Source organism: Giraffa tippelskirchi, chromosome 10, assembly GCF_054371585.1.
Source record: "Giraffa tippelskirchi isolate mGirTip1 chromosome 10, T2T-mGirTip1v1.2.pri, whole genome shotgun sequence".
In the NCBI taxonomy this organism is placed as follows: domain Eukaryota; kingdom Metazoa; phylum Chordata; class Mammalia; order Artiodactyla; family Giraffidae; genus Giraffa; species Giraffa tippelskirchi.
The window spans coordinates 41,141,916-41,160,810 of NC_137284.1; the positions used below are offsets into that span (position 1 = coordinate 41,141,916).

General features: G+C 38.4%; 1 protein-coding gene across 3 annotated transcripts in view; it reads right to left on the reverse strand.

Moving 5' to 3' along the window:
• NOX4 (NADPH oxidase 4) overlaps positions 1 to 18,895 on the reverse strand; it is a 184,812-nt gene that overhangs the window by 80,000 nt on the left and 85,917 nt on the right. For all 3 annotated transcript variants that reach the window (XR_014066487.1, XM_081533349.1, XM_081533348.1), the window contains exons 10-11: positions 18,513 to 18,677; positions 18,333 to 18,395 (exon numbers count right to left, since the gene is read on the reverse strand). Coding sequence is in view for 2 of the 3 variants with exons in the window: in XM_081533349.1 (XP_081389475.1) it covers positions 18,333 to 18,395; positions 18,513 to 18,677 (228 nt within the window). In the remaining variant the exon portion in view is untranslated. The remainder of the gene's footprint in view (positions 1 to 18,332; positions 18,396 to 18,512; positions 18,678 to 18,895) is intronic.

Sequence of the window (18,895 nt, forward strand, 5' to 3'; positions counted from 1 at the left end):
TTAACAGTCTTTTCCCAATCACATCACCCCAAATTTGAAGGAGGCCAGAACAGAATAGCACACAGAATGACTTCAGCATGTGTGTTTTGAAACAATGACTGAAAATCTTAGAATCACATGTTAGTAGCCTTCCACAAATAGTGTTTGGATTCATTGATGTTGTCTAAAGCGGTATAGAGATTCTTTAACGTTGTTTCACTGTCTTTTTAAAGCTGCTTAGAAAACTTCTGAAAGGGAATAAATAATATTCATATCTATGGTTGTCTTCTCTTAGAACATTATAAAGAAATATGGTAATGACAAGTTTTTAGTTAAAAACATTGAAGGAAAATACATGTAATAAAGTTCACATTATTAAAATAAAAACAGATATTAGTATTCTTCCTCAATACACAGAAATACACTGATGAGAATATGTAATACATTTTAAGAATATTAACTCCTGGGAGGTAAAATTGAAGACAGAGAAAATAACGCATTTCATACACATTTATTTAAAAATTATGCTTTTTAATGTTTATAATTTTAAATATTTTAAAAGTTTAATTTAAAATATAAACATCAAAGCATTGCTGAGCCTTACTTTAGTCTCACTTAAGTTTCCTAGGTGAAGAGAATGGAGTATGGCTGACGTTGACCTTAATGTAAGTAGCAGAATAGTTATCACCTAGTTTAAGGAGAAGTAGATAAAGTGACAGAATTTGCAACAACAGCCCTAGAGGAATGTGTGCTTTGATATCCTGGAGAAAAACAACCCTTTTCTTCAAATTATTTGTTCAAAATGGCATTGGGTTTCTAATGTGCTCAAATGACTAATGATTTTATAACTGTTCCACAAAAATATAAACAGATATTACATAACCATCTTACATTTGAGAACAAAATGTAAAAATGATGTCACTGCACAAGAACTTATCCAACAGGGAAAAGAAATTTAAAAGCCACAGTGGGTTTCTTTTTAAATCAAGAGGTTTGCAATTAAAAATAAAAAATAATTCTAAAATGCATATTATACTAAGCATTAAAATTTTAATGTAACAAATATCTTAAACCAGAGAAAATGATCACAGTATATGATGTTCTTTAATCATTATTGTCACATCTTTATTTTTAAATCTCTTTTCCAAAGCTCTAGCTTCACATTTTCTATGCCTGCTAGATAATTTCCACCTGAAATTCACTCTAAATTGTAACACATACAAAATCGCTATTATTTTATTTTCCAAATTATCTTTTTCTAATTCCCATCATCCTGGACATAGAACCTACATTCTACCAGAAAAGAGGTTCAAATCTCTGAGTAATACCAGGTATTTCTCTTCCTGCCAGAATTCAATCAACTTTCAAGTTCTTACAAATCATATTACCAAAGAAAATGTCTGATCATAGCAGTCTCCTATCGATTAACCTTTTGTGTCCTTCTATAGGAGAAGGCAATGGCACCCCACTTCAGTACTCTTGCCTGGAAAATCCCATGGATGGAGGAGCCTGGTAGGCTGCAGTACACGGGGTCACTGAGAGTCGGACACGACTGAGTGACTTCACTTTCACTTTTCACTTTCATGCATTGGAGAAGGAAATGGCAACCCACTCCAATATTCTTGCCTGGAGAATCCCAGGGACGGGGGAGCCTGGTGGGCTTCCGTCTATGGGGTCGCACAGAGTCGGCCACGACTGAAGCGACTTAGCAGCAGCAGCATAGGAAAATACATTTTATATGTTTCCCTGGTGCCTCAGGTGATAAAGAATCTGCCTGCAGTGCACGAGACCTGGGTTCAGTCCCTCTGTGGGGAAGATCCCCTGGAGAAGGGAATGGCAACCCACTCCAGTATTCTTGCCTGGAGAATTCCATGGACAGAGGAGCCTGGCAGGCTACAGTCCATGGGGTCGCAAAGAGTCGGAAGGACACGACTGGGCAACTAACACTTTCATAGGAAAATCCACATATTCTTTCTTTCCTACAGTCTATGACCAACCACATTTGTTCCAAACCCTTTCCAGTTTTATATTCCATTGCTCCTCTTTGATTCACTCTAATCCAGCCAAACCAACATGGATCAACTATTACATTTTCTTGTCTCTTCATTTCCCCACATACTATTTAGAATGACTTCATTCCCATTTCTCATGCTGAACATTAGCAATTCTTTAAGACTTATCTCAAAGGCCACCACTTTCAAGAAAAAATCTTGTTTTCCCATGCTACAAAAATTCTTAACTTCCCTGAAATTCTAAATTACTTGACTTTTACATCCTTTATTATGATTCCACTTCTTTAATTTTGTGTATTTTTTTTCTGGTATTAATATACTGTAAGTGTCTTGAGATCAAGAACTATTTCTAAATCATTATATATTCCACAGCATCTTATGCTTAGCAGATATGCATTCAAGTATCAGTTAATGAAACACTGGAGAATTAACCTGGGAGTGAATAAGGACTTCAACAATGGACGATTCTTCTAAAATTTATTCAAACATTTAACATATATGTTTTAAGTATTAAAAAGTTAGAGGAGCTCCTGTAATTTCACAAATGAGGACTGTTCTAAAAGTAAGACAGGAGATAATGAGCCAGAAGTGCAAAATTCATCACAGTTAGTGTAACATCTTGACTCTAAACATTTTGACAAATATAACATTTCAGTATTTACTGTTTTACTTGAAGGAAAAATTAGTATTTAGTCATATATTTGCATGAAGAAATATGCTAAATATTAAACAGAAAGCTCCTGGAAAAGTATGTAAATGAGATTTTTGCTAACTTCAATGGAATGTGTGCATTTATCTTAACTCCCTCAAAAAAAAAAAAAAACACTAAGATAATAGTTTAGGAATATAAAAATACAGACAATACATGGGAACAATATCAACAATGGAGAGGTATAAGCATATTTTGAAAGATAAAATGTGAATGAGACGGTGGTTTGGCAACTGACTGAAACAAACTTCAAAGCTGAAATCCCACTATCTTCAAAAAGGGGATCACCTTGAGAACAAAGTCCATCCTTCTTACATAAGTTTGGGAAAACTCAAGTCTTAGAGACAATAGGAGAAAGCTGAGTTTGGATTTATAATTAAAAAAAAGAGAGAGAAGTGTCCATGTCTGTATATGGGATAACTCGATGCCCCCAGCTTACCTCACCCCAAGCACAAGGCAGGCAAGTCTATCCCCTGAAAACCAAACACAAGTTGGACAAGCAGAGGTGGGCCAAAAAGGGCTCTGGATGCAGGAACAACCCATACCGTAGGAAGGAGCGCTGAGATGTCATTCACTTGCTCAGGAAAGATTTCATACAAGTAGAGCAAGCGCAGTTTCACATTTACACCTCCCAAACTGAGCTCTACAAATCCTCATCATAACCTGCTCTCTCCACAGCCTTCCCTATCTTAGTTAATGCAGCTCCAGTTGCTCAGACCAAACTAAACCAAACCAGACCTTAACTCTTCTACTTCCTTCACTTACCCAGTCTACCAAGAAATCCTGCTAACCCTAACTTTCAAATATATCAGGAACTGCCACCAGCTCCACTCTGAGCATTGTCACACCCCGGCTGGAAGACACAGCAGCCTCCTAACTGGTCCTCTACTCGGCTCCTTTCTCCCTTCGTCTTAACACAGCAGCCAGAGTGACCCTGTTAAAAAGTAAGCCAGGTGATGTCCTTCCTCCACGCAGAGACCCTCAATGGCTCCTTCTTCTCTCAAAGTAAAAACTAAAGCCCTTGCAGTGTTATATAAACCTACCAAATCCGACTCCTCTTGACTTCTCTGACCTTATCTCCTACCACCTTTCCTTTGTCTTAGTGTATTCCAGATACACTGATCTCTGACCTCCCCAGTTCACTCACACACACACACACACACACACACACACACACACACACAGATACAAGTCAACAGATATCAACTGTAACTCAAGGTGAGAACTGCCTGGTGTTTTAACAGAAAAATGACATGATCTGGTTTTCACTTCAAAATAGTCACCCTGGCTGCTTGTTAAGATTAAATGGTAGGTGAGTAAGGTAGACAGATGGAGAGCTACCAGGAGGCTATCAAGATGGTGGCAGACAGGACCTGGGTGACAGCCACAGAAATGGTGAATATATTTTGGAGGTAGAACCAAGAAAATCTGTGGATGGATTGTTGACTATGCTTTAAAAAAATATGATGAAAGTCAAGAACAATGTCCAGATTTTCAACTTGAGCAACCTGGACAACTGAGCTGCTATTAACTGAAGTAGGATAAGATGGTGGGTGGAATAAGTTGAAAGGCCAAAGATTAGTTCAATTTTAGAAATGTTAATTTAAGATGTCTGTTAGACATCCAAGTGGAAGTTCCTGGTAGACAATTGGATATAGGTTCTTGAATTTCAGAGATGGGGCCTGGGCTGGAAATATAAATTTGGAAGATGATAGTACAGACACATCAAGATAAGATTAGATAAGACCATCAGAGAAATGAATCTAACTGGAGAGGAAAAGAAATTCAAGGAATGGACACTGGAGTGTTCTTATATTTAAAGGCCATGGGATTATGAGGAACAGCCAAAACAAGAAAAACTGAATAAAAGTACCTGGAAACCTAGGACACAAACCAGGTGAGTGAATATCCTGGAAGCAAAATGAAAGCTGTGTCAATAAAGAAGCGATCAGCTGGGCGAAATGGTGCTGAAAGGTCAATCCAATTGAGGACTGGGAAATGACCTTTGGACCTAGAAATAACATGCACACCGTTGACCTCAAAAATGTTTAAGTAGAGTGGTATGGGCAAAAGTTGGTGGATTTAAGAGAGAATAAGAGGAGAAGAATTAAAGAAGTGAGAAATGGGGCAGTAGCTGAAAGGAGATCTTAAGAAAAGCTCTTATCGATCATTTTCTCTTTGGTTCCTAAGTAAAAGGAAGCATTCAAAAATACCAGTTGAATAAGTCAAGTTTAATATTAAACAACAGGTTTGCTCTGAATACACTGACATATTTGAGTTCATATATCATACAGGCTCATATCAGGCACCGAAAGAATATTTTCTCCAGGAAAAAAGTCAAACTAGAACAATTAGATAATGTCAACTTTTCAGAGAATTCAGATACCCTTTATGTTTCCTGAACACTAGTGACCGTCTTGAGAGATTCCTGTCACTGTGCCTGCTCTGTGTTTAAGACACACTGTTGCCTTGCTAATCTATCATCTATCTCAGTTGAGTTTCTAATGTATCTAAGCAAAAGATTTGTTAAACCCTAGAGAAAAGCAATTTTTAAGAGTCAAATAGATGAGACCAATACCTAAGATCAAAACAACTGATGCAGACTTTCTGGTTCTATTTAAATCCATGGAATTAAATAAATAATAAAAAAAAAAATGGTTTGCCAGTCTTAAGAAATCCATGGCCATTCTTGCCTGGTTTTCACTGCAAATTGGAAAGACTAAACCCAAGTGACTGGATGAAAGATGAAAAACAAAAAAAAAAGCAGAAAAATGATGGGAAATGCAGGCATGCTATGTAAAAGTACAGACAATAACAAACTAACAACTAGACTTTCCTGTGACTCATGGAAAAATATCGGAAATCAGGTTATCCAAGCTTAAAAATAATGAATCATACAACTTAGAATACAGATGTCAGGAAAGCACATGTGTAATTTTGGATAAAAACAATAATGAAATGATATAGAGATGTTATGAAATATTCAATCAATTACTACTGTAAAACTTATATTCTATATTATTTGAGAATTCACATAAAATTAATAATAATTAATATCTACTTCAGTTAAATACTAAGAGATGTTACACTCAGTAGTAAGCAATAGGTTTCATGCTTTCTTAAGTTTAGGCGTTTTAAAACTATCTCTGATTTATGCTTCAAATTAGATGAGAGCATTCCTTAATGCATTTGTTTTGGTAGAAAATCCAAACTTTGGTAATTACAGAGCACAGTTAGAAAACACTTAAGAGATCAACTACTTGGTCAAAAATAAAATGAGAATTATACCCAAGATTTTAAGCCAATAAAGACTGAAAGATGAAGAAGAACCAGAAAACTTGAATTTTGACTTCAACTTTGTCATCAACTGTGTTACTTTGGTTTCTTTGATCCTTTAAATAATTTATGCTTTAGGTACCTCCTTCCCCCACAGCAGCCAAAGAAACAAGTAAATCTGCTGTTTGTACTACAAATTTCTAAAGTTCAAGAATTTTTGATAAACTAGAATTTATGTCTCTCAAGTTTAAGTTTTAAAAATAGAATTATCTCACAAAAGGTATATTTTAATACATTTTTTACATATTTATAGTTATAAAAACATATATACATACATAAATTTAAATATATCTATCTGCTAGTCACTCAGTTGTGTCTGACTCTTTGCGACCCTATGGACTATAGCCCCCCAGGCTCCTCTGTCCATGGAATTCTCCAGGCAACAATACTGGAGTGGGTTGCCCTTTCCTTCCTCAGAGGATCTTCTCGACCCAGGGATCAAATGTCTCCTGCATTGCTCCAATACTTTGGCCACCTGATGTGAAGATCCAATTCATTGGATAAGACCCTCACACAGGGAAAGACTGAAGGCAGAGGAGAAGAGGGTGACAGAGGATGAGATGGTTGCATGGCATCACTGACTCAATGGACATGGACTTGGGCAAACTCTGAGAGATGGTGAGGGATGAGGAGGCCTGGTGTGCTGCAGTTCATGGGGTTGCAGAGAGTTGTGCATGACTTGGAACTTGAACAACAACAACATCTAAGTGTCACGTATAGTGGAAACTGCTGCACTGTTCAGGTCCTCCTCCCTTCTCCCTCTGGCCAGTTTTCAGGATTAAAACTCTCATCTCGCCTGTCTCCTAGCTGCTAAAAGTGTTGCCTGCTGAGTTCACTTCTGAGACTCTCCCGAGGAATCACCATTCAAAGCAGAAAGCTTCTCCACCCATGTCCAAGCATCAAATCCAAGGACTGTAATTTGGGAGTACAAGGATTTGTCCTCCTGACTTCAAGAAAGGGTAGTTCAGGACTATCATTTTCCTCCCAGAGCTCCTCTGTGACCTGTTGAGGCCTCTGTCACATCTACATCACAGCTGAACTTTTATCTTGCCTCATCTGTCCCTCACTCCTTACCACACGTGGACCTGTGCCTGTGTGTGCGGGCACACTAAGTCATCCAAGTCATGAGCAAATCTTTGCAACCCCATGGACTGTAGCCCAACAGGCTCCTCTGTCCATGGGATTTTCCAGGCAAGAATACTGGAGTGGCTTGGCATGCCCTCCTTCAGGGAATCTTCCTGACCCAGGGATCAAACCCATGTGTCTTATATCTCCTGCATTGCCAGGCAGGATCTTTACTAGCACCACCTAGGAAGCCCTTGATCTAAGCACACGCCCTGACAAATTTATGGCGTGCAAATCTCTCCTCTCAATCTGTTTCCCTGGAAACCCAACCTGAAACATTCCATCCTAAGGGCTAGTAAACCACGAGAGGCACCACCAGCCCTTCAAATGACTGTTTCTAAACCACTCTGTGGTCACAGTTCAACCAGTTAGCTCATGATGGAGAAAGAAGCAAAAAAACATTCAATTTAATTCTGTCTTGACTGGCCAGCTATTATCAGAAAAAAAAATCATAACAATTTCTAACTGACTGAGAACTTACTGTGTACCAAGCACCACACTTAGCACTTGGTTATATCTTTTAAATTCATATTCAGAGCTACACTGTTGTTCAGTCACTCAGTCATGTCCAACTCTTTGAGACCCCATGAACTGCAGCAGAACAGGTTTCCCCTGCATTCACTATCTCCCAGAGTTGGATCATACTCATGTCCATTGAGTCGGTGATGCCATCCAAACATCTCATCCTCTGTCGTCCCCTTCTCCTCCCACCTTCAATCTTTCCCAGCATTGGGGTCTTTTCAAACGAGTCCTCTTCACATCAGGTGGCCAAAGTATTGGAGTTTCAGCTTCAACATCAGTCCTTCCAGTGTATACTCAGGACTGATTTCCTTTAGGATGGACTGGTTGGATCTCCTTGCAGTCCAAGGGACTCTCAAGAGTCTTCTCCAACACCACAGTTCAAAGCGTCAATTCTCTGGCGCTCAGCTTTCTATAGTCCAACTCTCACATCCATAAATGACTACTGGAAAAACCACAGTTTTGACTAGACAGATCTTTGTTGGCAAAGTAATATCTCTGCTTTTTAATATGCTGTCTAGGTTGGTCATAGCTTTTATTCCAAGGAGCAAGCGTCTTCTAATTCCTTGGCTGTAGTCACCGTCTGCAGTAATTTTGGAGCCCAAGAAAATAAAGTCTGTCACTGTTTCCATTTTTTCCCCACTTATTTGCCAAGAAGTGACGAGACTAGATGCCATGATCTTAGTTTTTTGAATGTCGAGCTCATTATAATGATAATAAAAAACATTATTATTATCCATGTTTTATAAAGAGGTAAACAGAGGATAAGTGTGTTAATTATCTTGCCCAAGATCATAGTACTAATAAGTGGTGGATCTAATCCACGTTGTTCAGGATTCCAAAATCTATGGTCTACACAACACCCTCTGATCTCCATCAACTTTAGTAACCAAACACATGCCTGCTGGTTGTACCTTGAGAGAAAGCAAGTGCTATAGCAAAAAACAATCACAACATTCTGAAAAGACCCACCAAATTAGCATGCCTTCTTTATGTAGCAAAGTCAATATCAAGTATAAGAAATGATGAAGCACTTTAAGCAATGAAAACTCCAATCTTTGGGTTTCTATTAAACCAGTGCTCAAAACTTAGCTTTATTTTGACTGAAATTATGAAAAATACTACAGTGCTTCTGTACCTTATCTTTGCACCAACTTTTTCGCATTTTTAGTTGTAAAAGCGTAATCTCCATTTTATGAAGACTTACAAAACCTTCTAGAATTAACACTCAAAAAAGATATCCTCTTCATTACAGGGGACTAGAATGCAAAAGTAGGAAGCCAAGAGTTACCTGGAGTAACAGGAAAATTTGGCCTTGGAATTCAAAACGAAGCAGGTCAAAGGCTAACAGAGTTTTGCCAAGAGACCACGCTGGTCATAGCAAACATTCTCTTCCAACAACACAAGAGAAGACTCTACACATGGACATCACCAGATGGTCAATGCTGAAATCAGATTGATTTTATTCTTTGCAGCCAAAGATGGAGAAGCTCTATACAGTCAGCAAAAACAAGAACGGGAGCTGACTGTGGCTCAGATCATGAACTCCTTATTGCCAAATTCAGACTTAAATTGAAGAAAGTAGGGAAAATCACTAGACCATTCAGGTATGACCTAAATCAAATCCCTTATGATTATACAGCAGAAGTGACAAACAGATTCAAGGAATTAGATCTGATAGATAGAGTTCCTGATGAACTATGGACAGAGGTTTGTGACATTGTACAGGAGGCAGGGATCAAGACCATCCCCATGGAAAAGAAATGCAAAAAGGTAAAATGGTTCTCTGAGGAGGCCTTACAAATAGTTGAGAAAAGAAGAGAAGCGAAAGGCAAAGGAGAAAAGAAAGATATACCCATTTGAATGCAGAGTTCCAAAGAATAGTAAGGAGAGATAAGAAAGCCTTCCTCAGTGATCAATGCAAAGAAACAGAGGAAAACAACAGAATGGGAAAGACTAGAGATCTCTTCAGGAAAATTAGAGATACCAAGGGAACATTCCATGCAAAGATGAGCACAATAAAGGACAGAAATAGCATGGACCTAACAGAAGCAGAAGATATTAAGAAGAGGTGGCAAGAATAGACAGAAGAACTGTACAAAAAAGATCTTCATGACCCAGATAATCACGATGGTGTGCTCACTCACCTAGAGCCAGACATCCTGGAATGTGATGTCAAGTGGGTCTTAGGAAGCATCACTACGAACAAAGCTAGTGGAGGTGATGGAATTCCAGTGGAGCTATTTCAAATCCTAAAAGATGATGCTGTAAAAGTGCTGCACTCAATATGCCAGCAAATCTGGAAGAACCAGCAGTAGCTATAGGACTGGAAAAGGTCAGTTTTCATTACAACCCCAAAGAAGGGCAATGTCAAAGAATGCTCAAACTACCACACAATTGCACTCACCTCACATGCTAGCAAAGTAATGCTCAAAATTCTCCAAGCCAGGCTTCAACAGTGTATGAACCATGAACTTCCAGATGTTCAAGCTGGTTTTAGAAAAGGCAGAGGAACCAGAGATCAAATTGCCAACATTCACTGGATCATCGAAAAAGTAAGAGAGTTCCAGAAAAACATCTATTTCTGCTTTATTGACTACGCCAAAGCCTTTGACTGTGTGGATCACAACAAACTGTTGAAAATTCTTAAAGAGATAAGAATACCAGACCACCTGACCTGCCTCCTCAGAAATCTGTATGCAGTTCGAGAAGCAACAGTTAGAACTGGACATGGAGCAACAGACTGTTCCAAATTAGGAAAGGAGTACGTCAAGGCTGTCTATTGTCACCTTGCTTATTTAACTTATATGCAGAGTACATCAGGAGAAATGCCAGGCTGGATGAAGCAAAGCTGGAATCAAGATTACCAGGAAAAATATCAATAACCTCAGATACACAAATGACACCACCCTTATGACAGAAAGTGAAGAAGAACGAAAGAGTTTCTTGATGAAATTGAAAGAGGAGAATGAAAAATTTGCCTTAAAACTCAACATTCGTAAAACTAAGATCATGGCATCTGGTCCCATCACTTCATGGCAAATAGAAGGGGAAACAATGGAAACAGTGACAGACTTTATTTTGGGGGGCCCCAAAATCACTGCAGATTGTGTGACTGCAGACATGAAATAAAAGACACTTGCTCCTTGGAAGAAAAGCTACCACCATCCTAGACAGCATATTAAAAATCAGAGACATTACTTTGCCAACAAAGATCCATCTAGTCAAAGCTATGGTTTTTCCAGTAATCATGTATGGATGGGAAAGTTGAACTATAAAGAGAGCACCAAGGAATTGATGCTTTTAAACTGTGGTGTTGGAGAAGACTCTTGAGAGTCCCTTGGACTGCAAGGAGATCCAACCAGTCCATCCTGAAGGAAATCAGTCCCGAATATTCATCGGAACGACCGACGTTGAAGCTGAAACTCCAATACTTTGGCCACCTGATGTGAAGAACTGACACACTGGAAAAGACCCGGATGCTGGGAAAGATTGAAGGTGGGAGGAGAAGAGGACGACAGAGGATGAGATGGTTGGATGGCATCACCGACACAATGGACATGAGTTTGAGTAGGTTCCAGGAGTTGGTGATGGACAGGGAGGCCTGGTGTGCTGTGGTTCATGGGGTTGCAAAGAGTTGGACACAACTGAGCAACTAAACTGAACTGAACTGAATCTCCATTTTAAAAATTAGATGAAATTCAAGCAACTTGAATTTGTGACCAATGTATATTTTATATATTTGAATTTTCCTTATATTGGCACACTATATTAAAGTAAGTATTACAGTTTTCTAGCAGGGGAATTTATTTGACTTTCAACTTTCCACAATATTAGAAGAGCTTAGTAGTGTGGACAATATAAAACTTTCAATTGCATATTTCTCCTGAAAATACATTTTTATAGTTTCAGTAAATTTCTCTTTAAAACAATAATTATTTTTTGTTGACTCCAACAGGTATGTCCTAAAGCAACAGGATTTTTAGAAACAGGAATGCACTGAATATGGCCAGGTGTGAGGCAGGAGACAGCCAGGGTAGAATAGCTGACAACACACCTTCAGCCAGGCAGGTCTGTGTTTCTGTCTTGCCTGTGTCACTAATCAATGATGTTATTTGATATCTTCAAGTCACATTATTTTCTGCATCATATAGAGTTAACAATACACATCTTTGGAATTTTAGAAGAATTAAATAATGTAATATTTTCAAAGTTTAAGAAGGATCTGCTTAGGCATTTAATTAGTAGGTACTGTTATCCTCGACAAAGACAAGATGTGTATAAAATTTTAGTGGGATTTGGCATATGGGAAGTCACTTTATTTTGCTTTGTTTGATTTCAAAGGAACCCATAATGGAACTAGCCAGTGAAAATGCTTGAAAAGCATGCATTTTACATGTAAGTGCCAAACAGAAGTAATTGAACAAAAGAAGGAAATGGCAGGAAAAGACAGTAAATTAACATAATAGTATAATGTAAAATTTAGCCCAGAAATGTTTTTGGTTTACTCAAATTCATTTCCAGGCAGCAAGATGATTCACCTCTTTTCCTTTTTATGAAGACAGAAACTCCCTTAGGGGATGGTACGAGTGAGCCAGCTAGCAAATCCCAAATTTGGGAGGGCTATAAGCTGTTTCCTAAGCCTACACAAAATGTGTGGTACACAGATGGTCTGATGAAAAGAATCTTCCTTTGCCTTGAAAATTCTTTTGGAAACCAACTACTGTTGCAATTTATAATATCTATGAGATATAATTATTTTTAAAACAATCAAACCTTAAATTGAGGTTTAATAGGGCATAATCAAAACATATGAAAAAAAATGATGTTTAAAGTAAGGATGGATGTGAATATAAAACATACACTTTCAAAGTCAAGATCTATTTTGACCTACAGGCTGCAAGGCAAACCTAAGAAATACTGAGAGCATTTGGCAAATGCTGTTCAGTCACTCAGTCACGTCCAATTCTTTGTGACCCCACTGCAGCACACCAGGCTTCCCTGTCCTTCAGCATCTCCCGGAGTTTGCTCAAAGTGATGTTCATTGAGTTGGTAATGCCATCCAACCTTCTCATCCTCTGTCGCCCCCTTTTCCTGCCTTAAGTCTTTCCAAGCATCAGGGTCTTTTCCAATGAATAGGCTCATCTCATCAGGTGGCCAAAGTATTGGAGCTTTACCTTCAGCATCAGTCTTTCCAATGAATATTCAAGTTTGATTTCCTTTAGGACTGACTGGTTTGATCTCCTTGCAGTCCAAGGGACTCTCAAGAGTCTTCTCCAGCATCATAGTTCAAAATGTCAAATTACCAACAGAAATTAGGAACAAGTAATTTTCCATTGTTAGCCCTGAGAACGGGGCAGTAGAAGTGAAAAATGATCTGCTGACTCTGACCAGATGTTCTCAGCAAATTGTTTGCATTTGTCTTTGGTGGTTCTTCCCCAGCCACCTTTGTCACAAGTACATTTCCCACTCTTCTTCGTAGCTTAAGGTAAATAGTCATCATGACCTTAAAGATTAGACTCAGAATCTGACTGGAAGCTGGCTCTTTGACTGAGAGTCATGTCAGCCATAGCATTTCTTGCTTCATCTTAAATCCTCTTTTTCTTTGCTCTGCCTTTACCTTTCAAGTAAGAGATGAGAGGAAAAGATAATCCATCTTTTAAATATTTCTCAAGGTAAGTCCCTAACACTGACTACATATTAAGTGTTTTTCACTCTTTCAACAGATTTATATTGTGTTACTCTGTGTACCAGACACTGAACTATGAATGTATCCTTCAAAGGGCTCCTGAACCTTACGGTCTAGGAGGAAATGCTAGTCATTCAGTTCTGTCCGATTCTTTGTAACCCCATGGCCTGTAGCTTGCCAGGGTCCTCTGTCTGAGGGATTCTTCAGGCAAGAATACTGTTGTGGGTTGCCATGCACTTCTTCAGGGGATCTTCCTAACCCAGAGATTGAATTTGGGTCTCCTGCCTTGCAGGCAGATTGTTAAAATCTGAGAGACAGACATTAAACAAGCAATTTAATGGCACTAATTGTTGAAGAAAATAGGCAGTGTCTTAGAAGAGGAAAAGGTCAAGAGAATGTGTGGTATTTGGAGTGTGAATAAGTGGAAGACGCAGCAATTAGTTCCCAGGGCAAAGAGATTAGTTTAGACAAAGAATTTAGAGTAAGAAAGTAAAAATGGGTTAAATAAATGGATGAATAAAATTTAATGGGACTATTTATTAAAGAATGTTTGAAAACCAGTAACAGGGTAAAAGACATCGTGAATTTTTAAGTGATATATATTAACTACTATTTTCCAAACTATTTTAGGTCCTTTTCCCCTTGTTTTTCTTAGAGAATCTTCAGAGAAACACGTTCCTTAAAGAGAACTGAAGAAGTGGCCTAAAAGCAGCAGAAGGAATAAGGAAAAATCTTGTCTTAATTGAAGAAAGCAAGAAAGAATAAAAACTATAATGGATACAGAATCCCAGGCATTCACCCTTTCTGCCTCATCCAACGCACTCTGATAGAGAAGGAAATGGTAACCCACTCCAATATTCTGGTCTGGGAAATCCCATGGATAGAGGAGCCTGGCGAGCTATAGTCCATGGGGTCACAAAGAGTTGGACAGGACTGAGCAACTGAACAATAACAACAAAACTTTGTACCTTTTAGTCATATTTCTACACCTTGGGATCTCAAACGAAACATATTTAATTCTTCATGTACATGTTGTTCGTCATTCACTAAGTCGTGTCTGACACTTTGAGACCAGTGGACTGCAGTACACCAGGCTTCCTCATCCTTCACTATCTCCCAGAGTTTGCTCAAATTCATATCCATTGAGTTGGTGGTGCTACCTAACCATCTCATCCTCTGCCGCCCTCTTCTCCTTTTGCCTTTAATCTTTCCCAGCATCAGGGTCTTTTCCAATGAGTCAGTTCTTCGCATCAAGTGGCCAAAGTATTGGAGTTTCAGCTTCAGCTGAATGAATATTCCAATGAATATTCAGGACTGATTTCCTTTAGGATGGATTGGTTTGATCTCTCTGCTGTCTAAGGGACTCTCAAGAGTCTTTTCTAGCACCACAGTTTGAAGGCATCAATTCTTCAGCACTCAGTCTTCTATATGGTCCAACTCTCACATCCATGACTACTGGAAAAAACCATAGCTTTGACTATATGGGCCTTTGTCAGCAAAGTGATGTCTCTGATTTTTAATATGCTGTCTAGGTTTGTCATAGCTTTTCTTCCAAGGAGAAAGTGCCTTTTCAATTTCATGGTTGCAGTCACCATTGGCAATGATTTTGGAGATCAACAAAAGAAAATCTGTCACTGTTTCTACTTTTCCCCCTTCTACTTGCCATGAAGTGATGGGACCAAATGCCAAGATCTTCATTTTTTAAATGCTGAATTTTAAGCCAAATCTCTTGTTTCACCCTCATCAAGAGACTCCTTAGTTCCTTTCACTTTTTGCCGTTAGAGTGGTATCATATTTCAGGTTGTTGATATTTCTCCCAGCAATCTTGATTCCAGCTTGTCATTCATACAGCCCAGTTTTTTTAATGATGTATTCTGAATATAAGTTAAATAAACAGGGTGACAATATACAGTCTTGACGTACTCCTTTCCCAACTTGGAACCAGTCTGTTGTTCCATGTCCTGTTCTAACTGCTGCTTCGTGACCTGCATACAGGTTTTTTAGAAGACAGATAAGTTGGTCTGGCATTCCCATCTCTTAAAAAATTTTTCAGTTTTAACTGATCCACACAGTCACAGGCTATTGTCAATGAAGCAGAAGTAGATGTTTTTCTGGAACTCCTTTCCTTTCTCTGTGTTCCAACAAATGTTTACAATTTGACTCTGGTTCCTCTGCCTTTTCTAAACTCAGCTTGTACACCTGCAAGTTCTTGGTTCATGTGCTGCTAAGACTAGCTTCAAGGATTCTGAGCTTTACCTTGCTGAAAGAAAGTGAAAGTGTTAGTTGTTCAGTCTTGTCCAATTTTTTGTGGACCTGTGGACTGTAGCCCGCCAGGCTCTTCTGTCCTTGAACACAATTTGGTAATTGATAGAGTGCAGAACAATAGTTTTAACATTCTTTGGCAGTGCTCTTCTTTAGAACTGGAATGAAAACTGACCTTTTCCAGTCCTGTGGCCACTGTTGAGTTTTCCAAATTTGCTGACATATTGAATGCAGCACTTTAACAGCATCATCTTTTAGGATTTTAAATAGCTCCGCTGGAATTCCATTACTGCCACTAGCTTTGTGCACAGTAATGCTTCCTAAGGTCCAGTTGCCTTCACACTTCAGGATGTCTGGTTCTAGGTGAGTGATCACACCATCATGGTTATCCAGGTCATTAACATCTTTCTGTATAGTTCTTCTGTGTACTCTTGCCACCTCTACGTAATACCTTTTGCTTATGTTAGGTCCTTATCATTTCTGTCCTTTATCATGCCCATCCTTGAATGAAATGTTCCCTTGCTATCTCCAGTTTTCTAGAAGAGATCTCTAAAAAGAGAAGTCTTTCCCATTCTGTGTTTCCCTCTATTTCTTTGCACTGTTCACTTAAGAAGGCTTTCTTATCTCTCCTTCTATTCTCTGGAACTCTGTTTTCAGTTGGGTATACTTTTCCTTTACTTCGTTGCCTTTCTCTTCTCTTCTTTCCTCAGCTATTCAGCCTCCTCAGACAACCACTTTGCCTTTTTGCATTTCTTTTTCTTTGGGATGGTTTTAGTCACTGCCTCCTGTTCAATATTATGAACTTCCATCCATAGTTCCTCAGACGCTCTCTACCACATCTAATCCCTTGAATCTAGTCTTCATCTCCACGTATAATCATAAGGGATTGGATAAATAACTCCTGCTTTTTCTTTAAACATTTGACACTTTCTCTTGGTTTGTGTTATTCCTTAAATACAAATGTTTCTGGCCTAGCCATCTTCACAAGTACATGCTCTCAAGGGGCAAATTCACACTGCAGATAAGAATTATAATACTTGCTAACATATATTGACATATACTTGATACTTTTCACATTCCAGGTTGTGTTCTACATGCTTTATTTGTAATAGTTCATCTGAACTCATAAGGTGTGTGTGAATAGCTACTGTTTTTATAATAATATTACACTAAGAAATGAATGTACAGAAAAGATGAAGTAACTTGGCCAAGGTTTCCAAGTTTTCAACTTGAATAATACATCACATTTAACAGTGGTTCCAATAAGGGCTTTCCAGGTTGTGCTAGTGATAAAGAACTTGTCTGCCAGTGCAGGAGATGTAAGAGACATGGGTTTGATCCTGGGTTGGGCAGATGTCCTGGAGAAGGTCATGATAACCCACTCCAGTATTCTTGCCTGGAAAATCCCATGGACAGAGGGGTCTGGAGGGCTACAGTCCATGGGGTCACAAAGAGTTGGACACGACTGAAGCGACCTGCACACAGCACAGCCAATCCCAGCAGAACTCCATCTCTAAACCTTAGCATGGCAACACGCTGTTTTTCTGGACCTCCCCCCATAATTTGTTCAATTCTAACATGTAAACATGTGGTCCCTGTCTCAGTTACTTTCGTTAGAAACTCAATAAAATCTTAACTTCCATCATCGATGGAAAATATTAAATAAATTACACTGTGTTTCTACTGTGACATACAGTGATTAAAAACAATGAGGCATTTACAAATACAGTAACATGGAAAGTTGTCCATGACCTATTGGTGAGTGAAAAAAGAAAACTTTAAGACAAGGGATCCAGCAAATGAATGACCCCACGCACTGTAGCCTACCAGGCTCCTCCGTCCATGGGATTTTCCAGGCAAGAGTACTGGAGTGGGGTGCCATTTCCTTCTCCAGAGGATCTTCCCAACCCAGGGATTGAACCCGGGTCTTCCACATTGTAGGCAGATGCTTTACAATCTGACCTACCACGGAAGTCCAAATGAATGGCAAACACCCATAAATGCCAAAGAATGTAAGGAAATATCTGCAAGACTATTTGCCAAACTCAAGAACAGGACTTGGGAGCGGGGAAATGAGGAAAAGTTATGATGTGATCCTATATGCTTCTGAATTATTTACTTTTTCCATAATGGGCTCATGTCATTTGTATAAGGCAAAAAATAACATCAGGGAATGGGCTAACAATATTTGATGATACCGATTTAGCTAGATTTCCCTGCATTATTTGTTCTATTTTATTTTTCTGACTTTATTTTCCTTTTCCTTCTCCATACACAGCCTAGATGCCAATTACACTGAGTTTTTTCTTTTCTAAACGTTTTCTTATGCTTCCATCTCAACCCACAGTACTCTATTTCCTTAAATTTAATCTAAAGAAAATCATGCACACTTTATAATTTGGTGCATATTTTATAAAAGGAAGAGTCCAAATATACAGGAAATTTTCTGTATGTTGAATCAGAAAGATTTCATAAATTAAACAGACTACTTCCTGAAGTTTAAATTTTTAGAAAATAATTAATAGTTACGAAGTTTCTGTATAAGTAATTATATTTCTTGTAAAAAGATGGTTTACTTAAACATTAAGGATATTGTGACAGCCTTGAATGATTTTTAGAATGAGGTGGAGTGCATACACACACAAAAGAGAAAGATGCATTTCATTCTAAACATTAGAAAATCAAAAAACAAGTTTCTTACCATTGTGAGAGTAAATGGATGGTTTTCTAATGCAGACACACTGGGACAGTGTAGAATAATATACTAAAAGGCAACAAACAATTTTTAAATGACCAAGAAAGAAGTTCAAATATCTTAATAATGCTAATTTTGAAAAAAACAGATAAAGGGTAATTTAAAAGTTGCTGGACATTGACTCACCTGGCCAGGTCTTGCTTTAAAATTTTCTTTGACCATTCGGATTTCCATGACATCTGACGGATGACGTGTGACTGAGATGATGGTGACTGGCTTATTGCTCCGGATACACCTGTAAAGCCTTTCAGCACAATATAGGCACAAAGGTCCAGAAATCCAAAGCCAGGTCTAATGGAGAATTTTTGAAATACGCTTTAAGAAATACTTGTGTTATAGGACTCTTTATATCCTGCCTCACTGCTTATTTGACACATTACAGTAATAATACAGCAATGATAATTAATCTGTATTTGAAATAACAAAGTGTAAAGAAAAATGAATAAAAGGCAACAGATGCTCACTGCAACTTACTGAAACAAGAGTAAAGTATAAAATAAAAGGGAAAG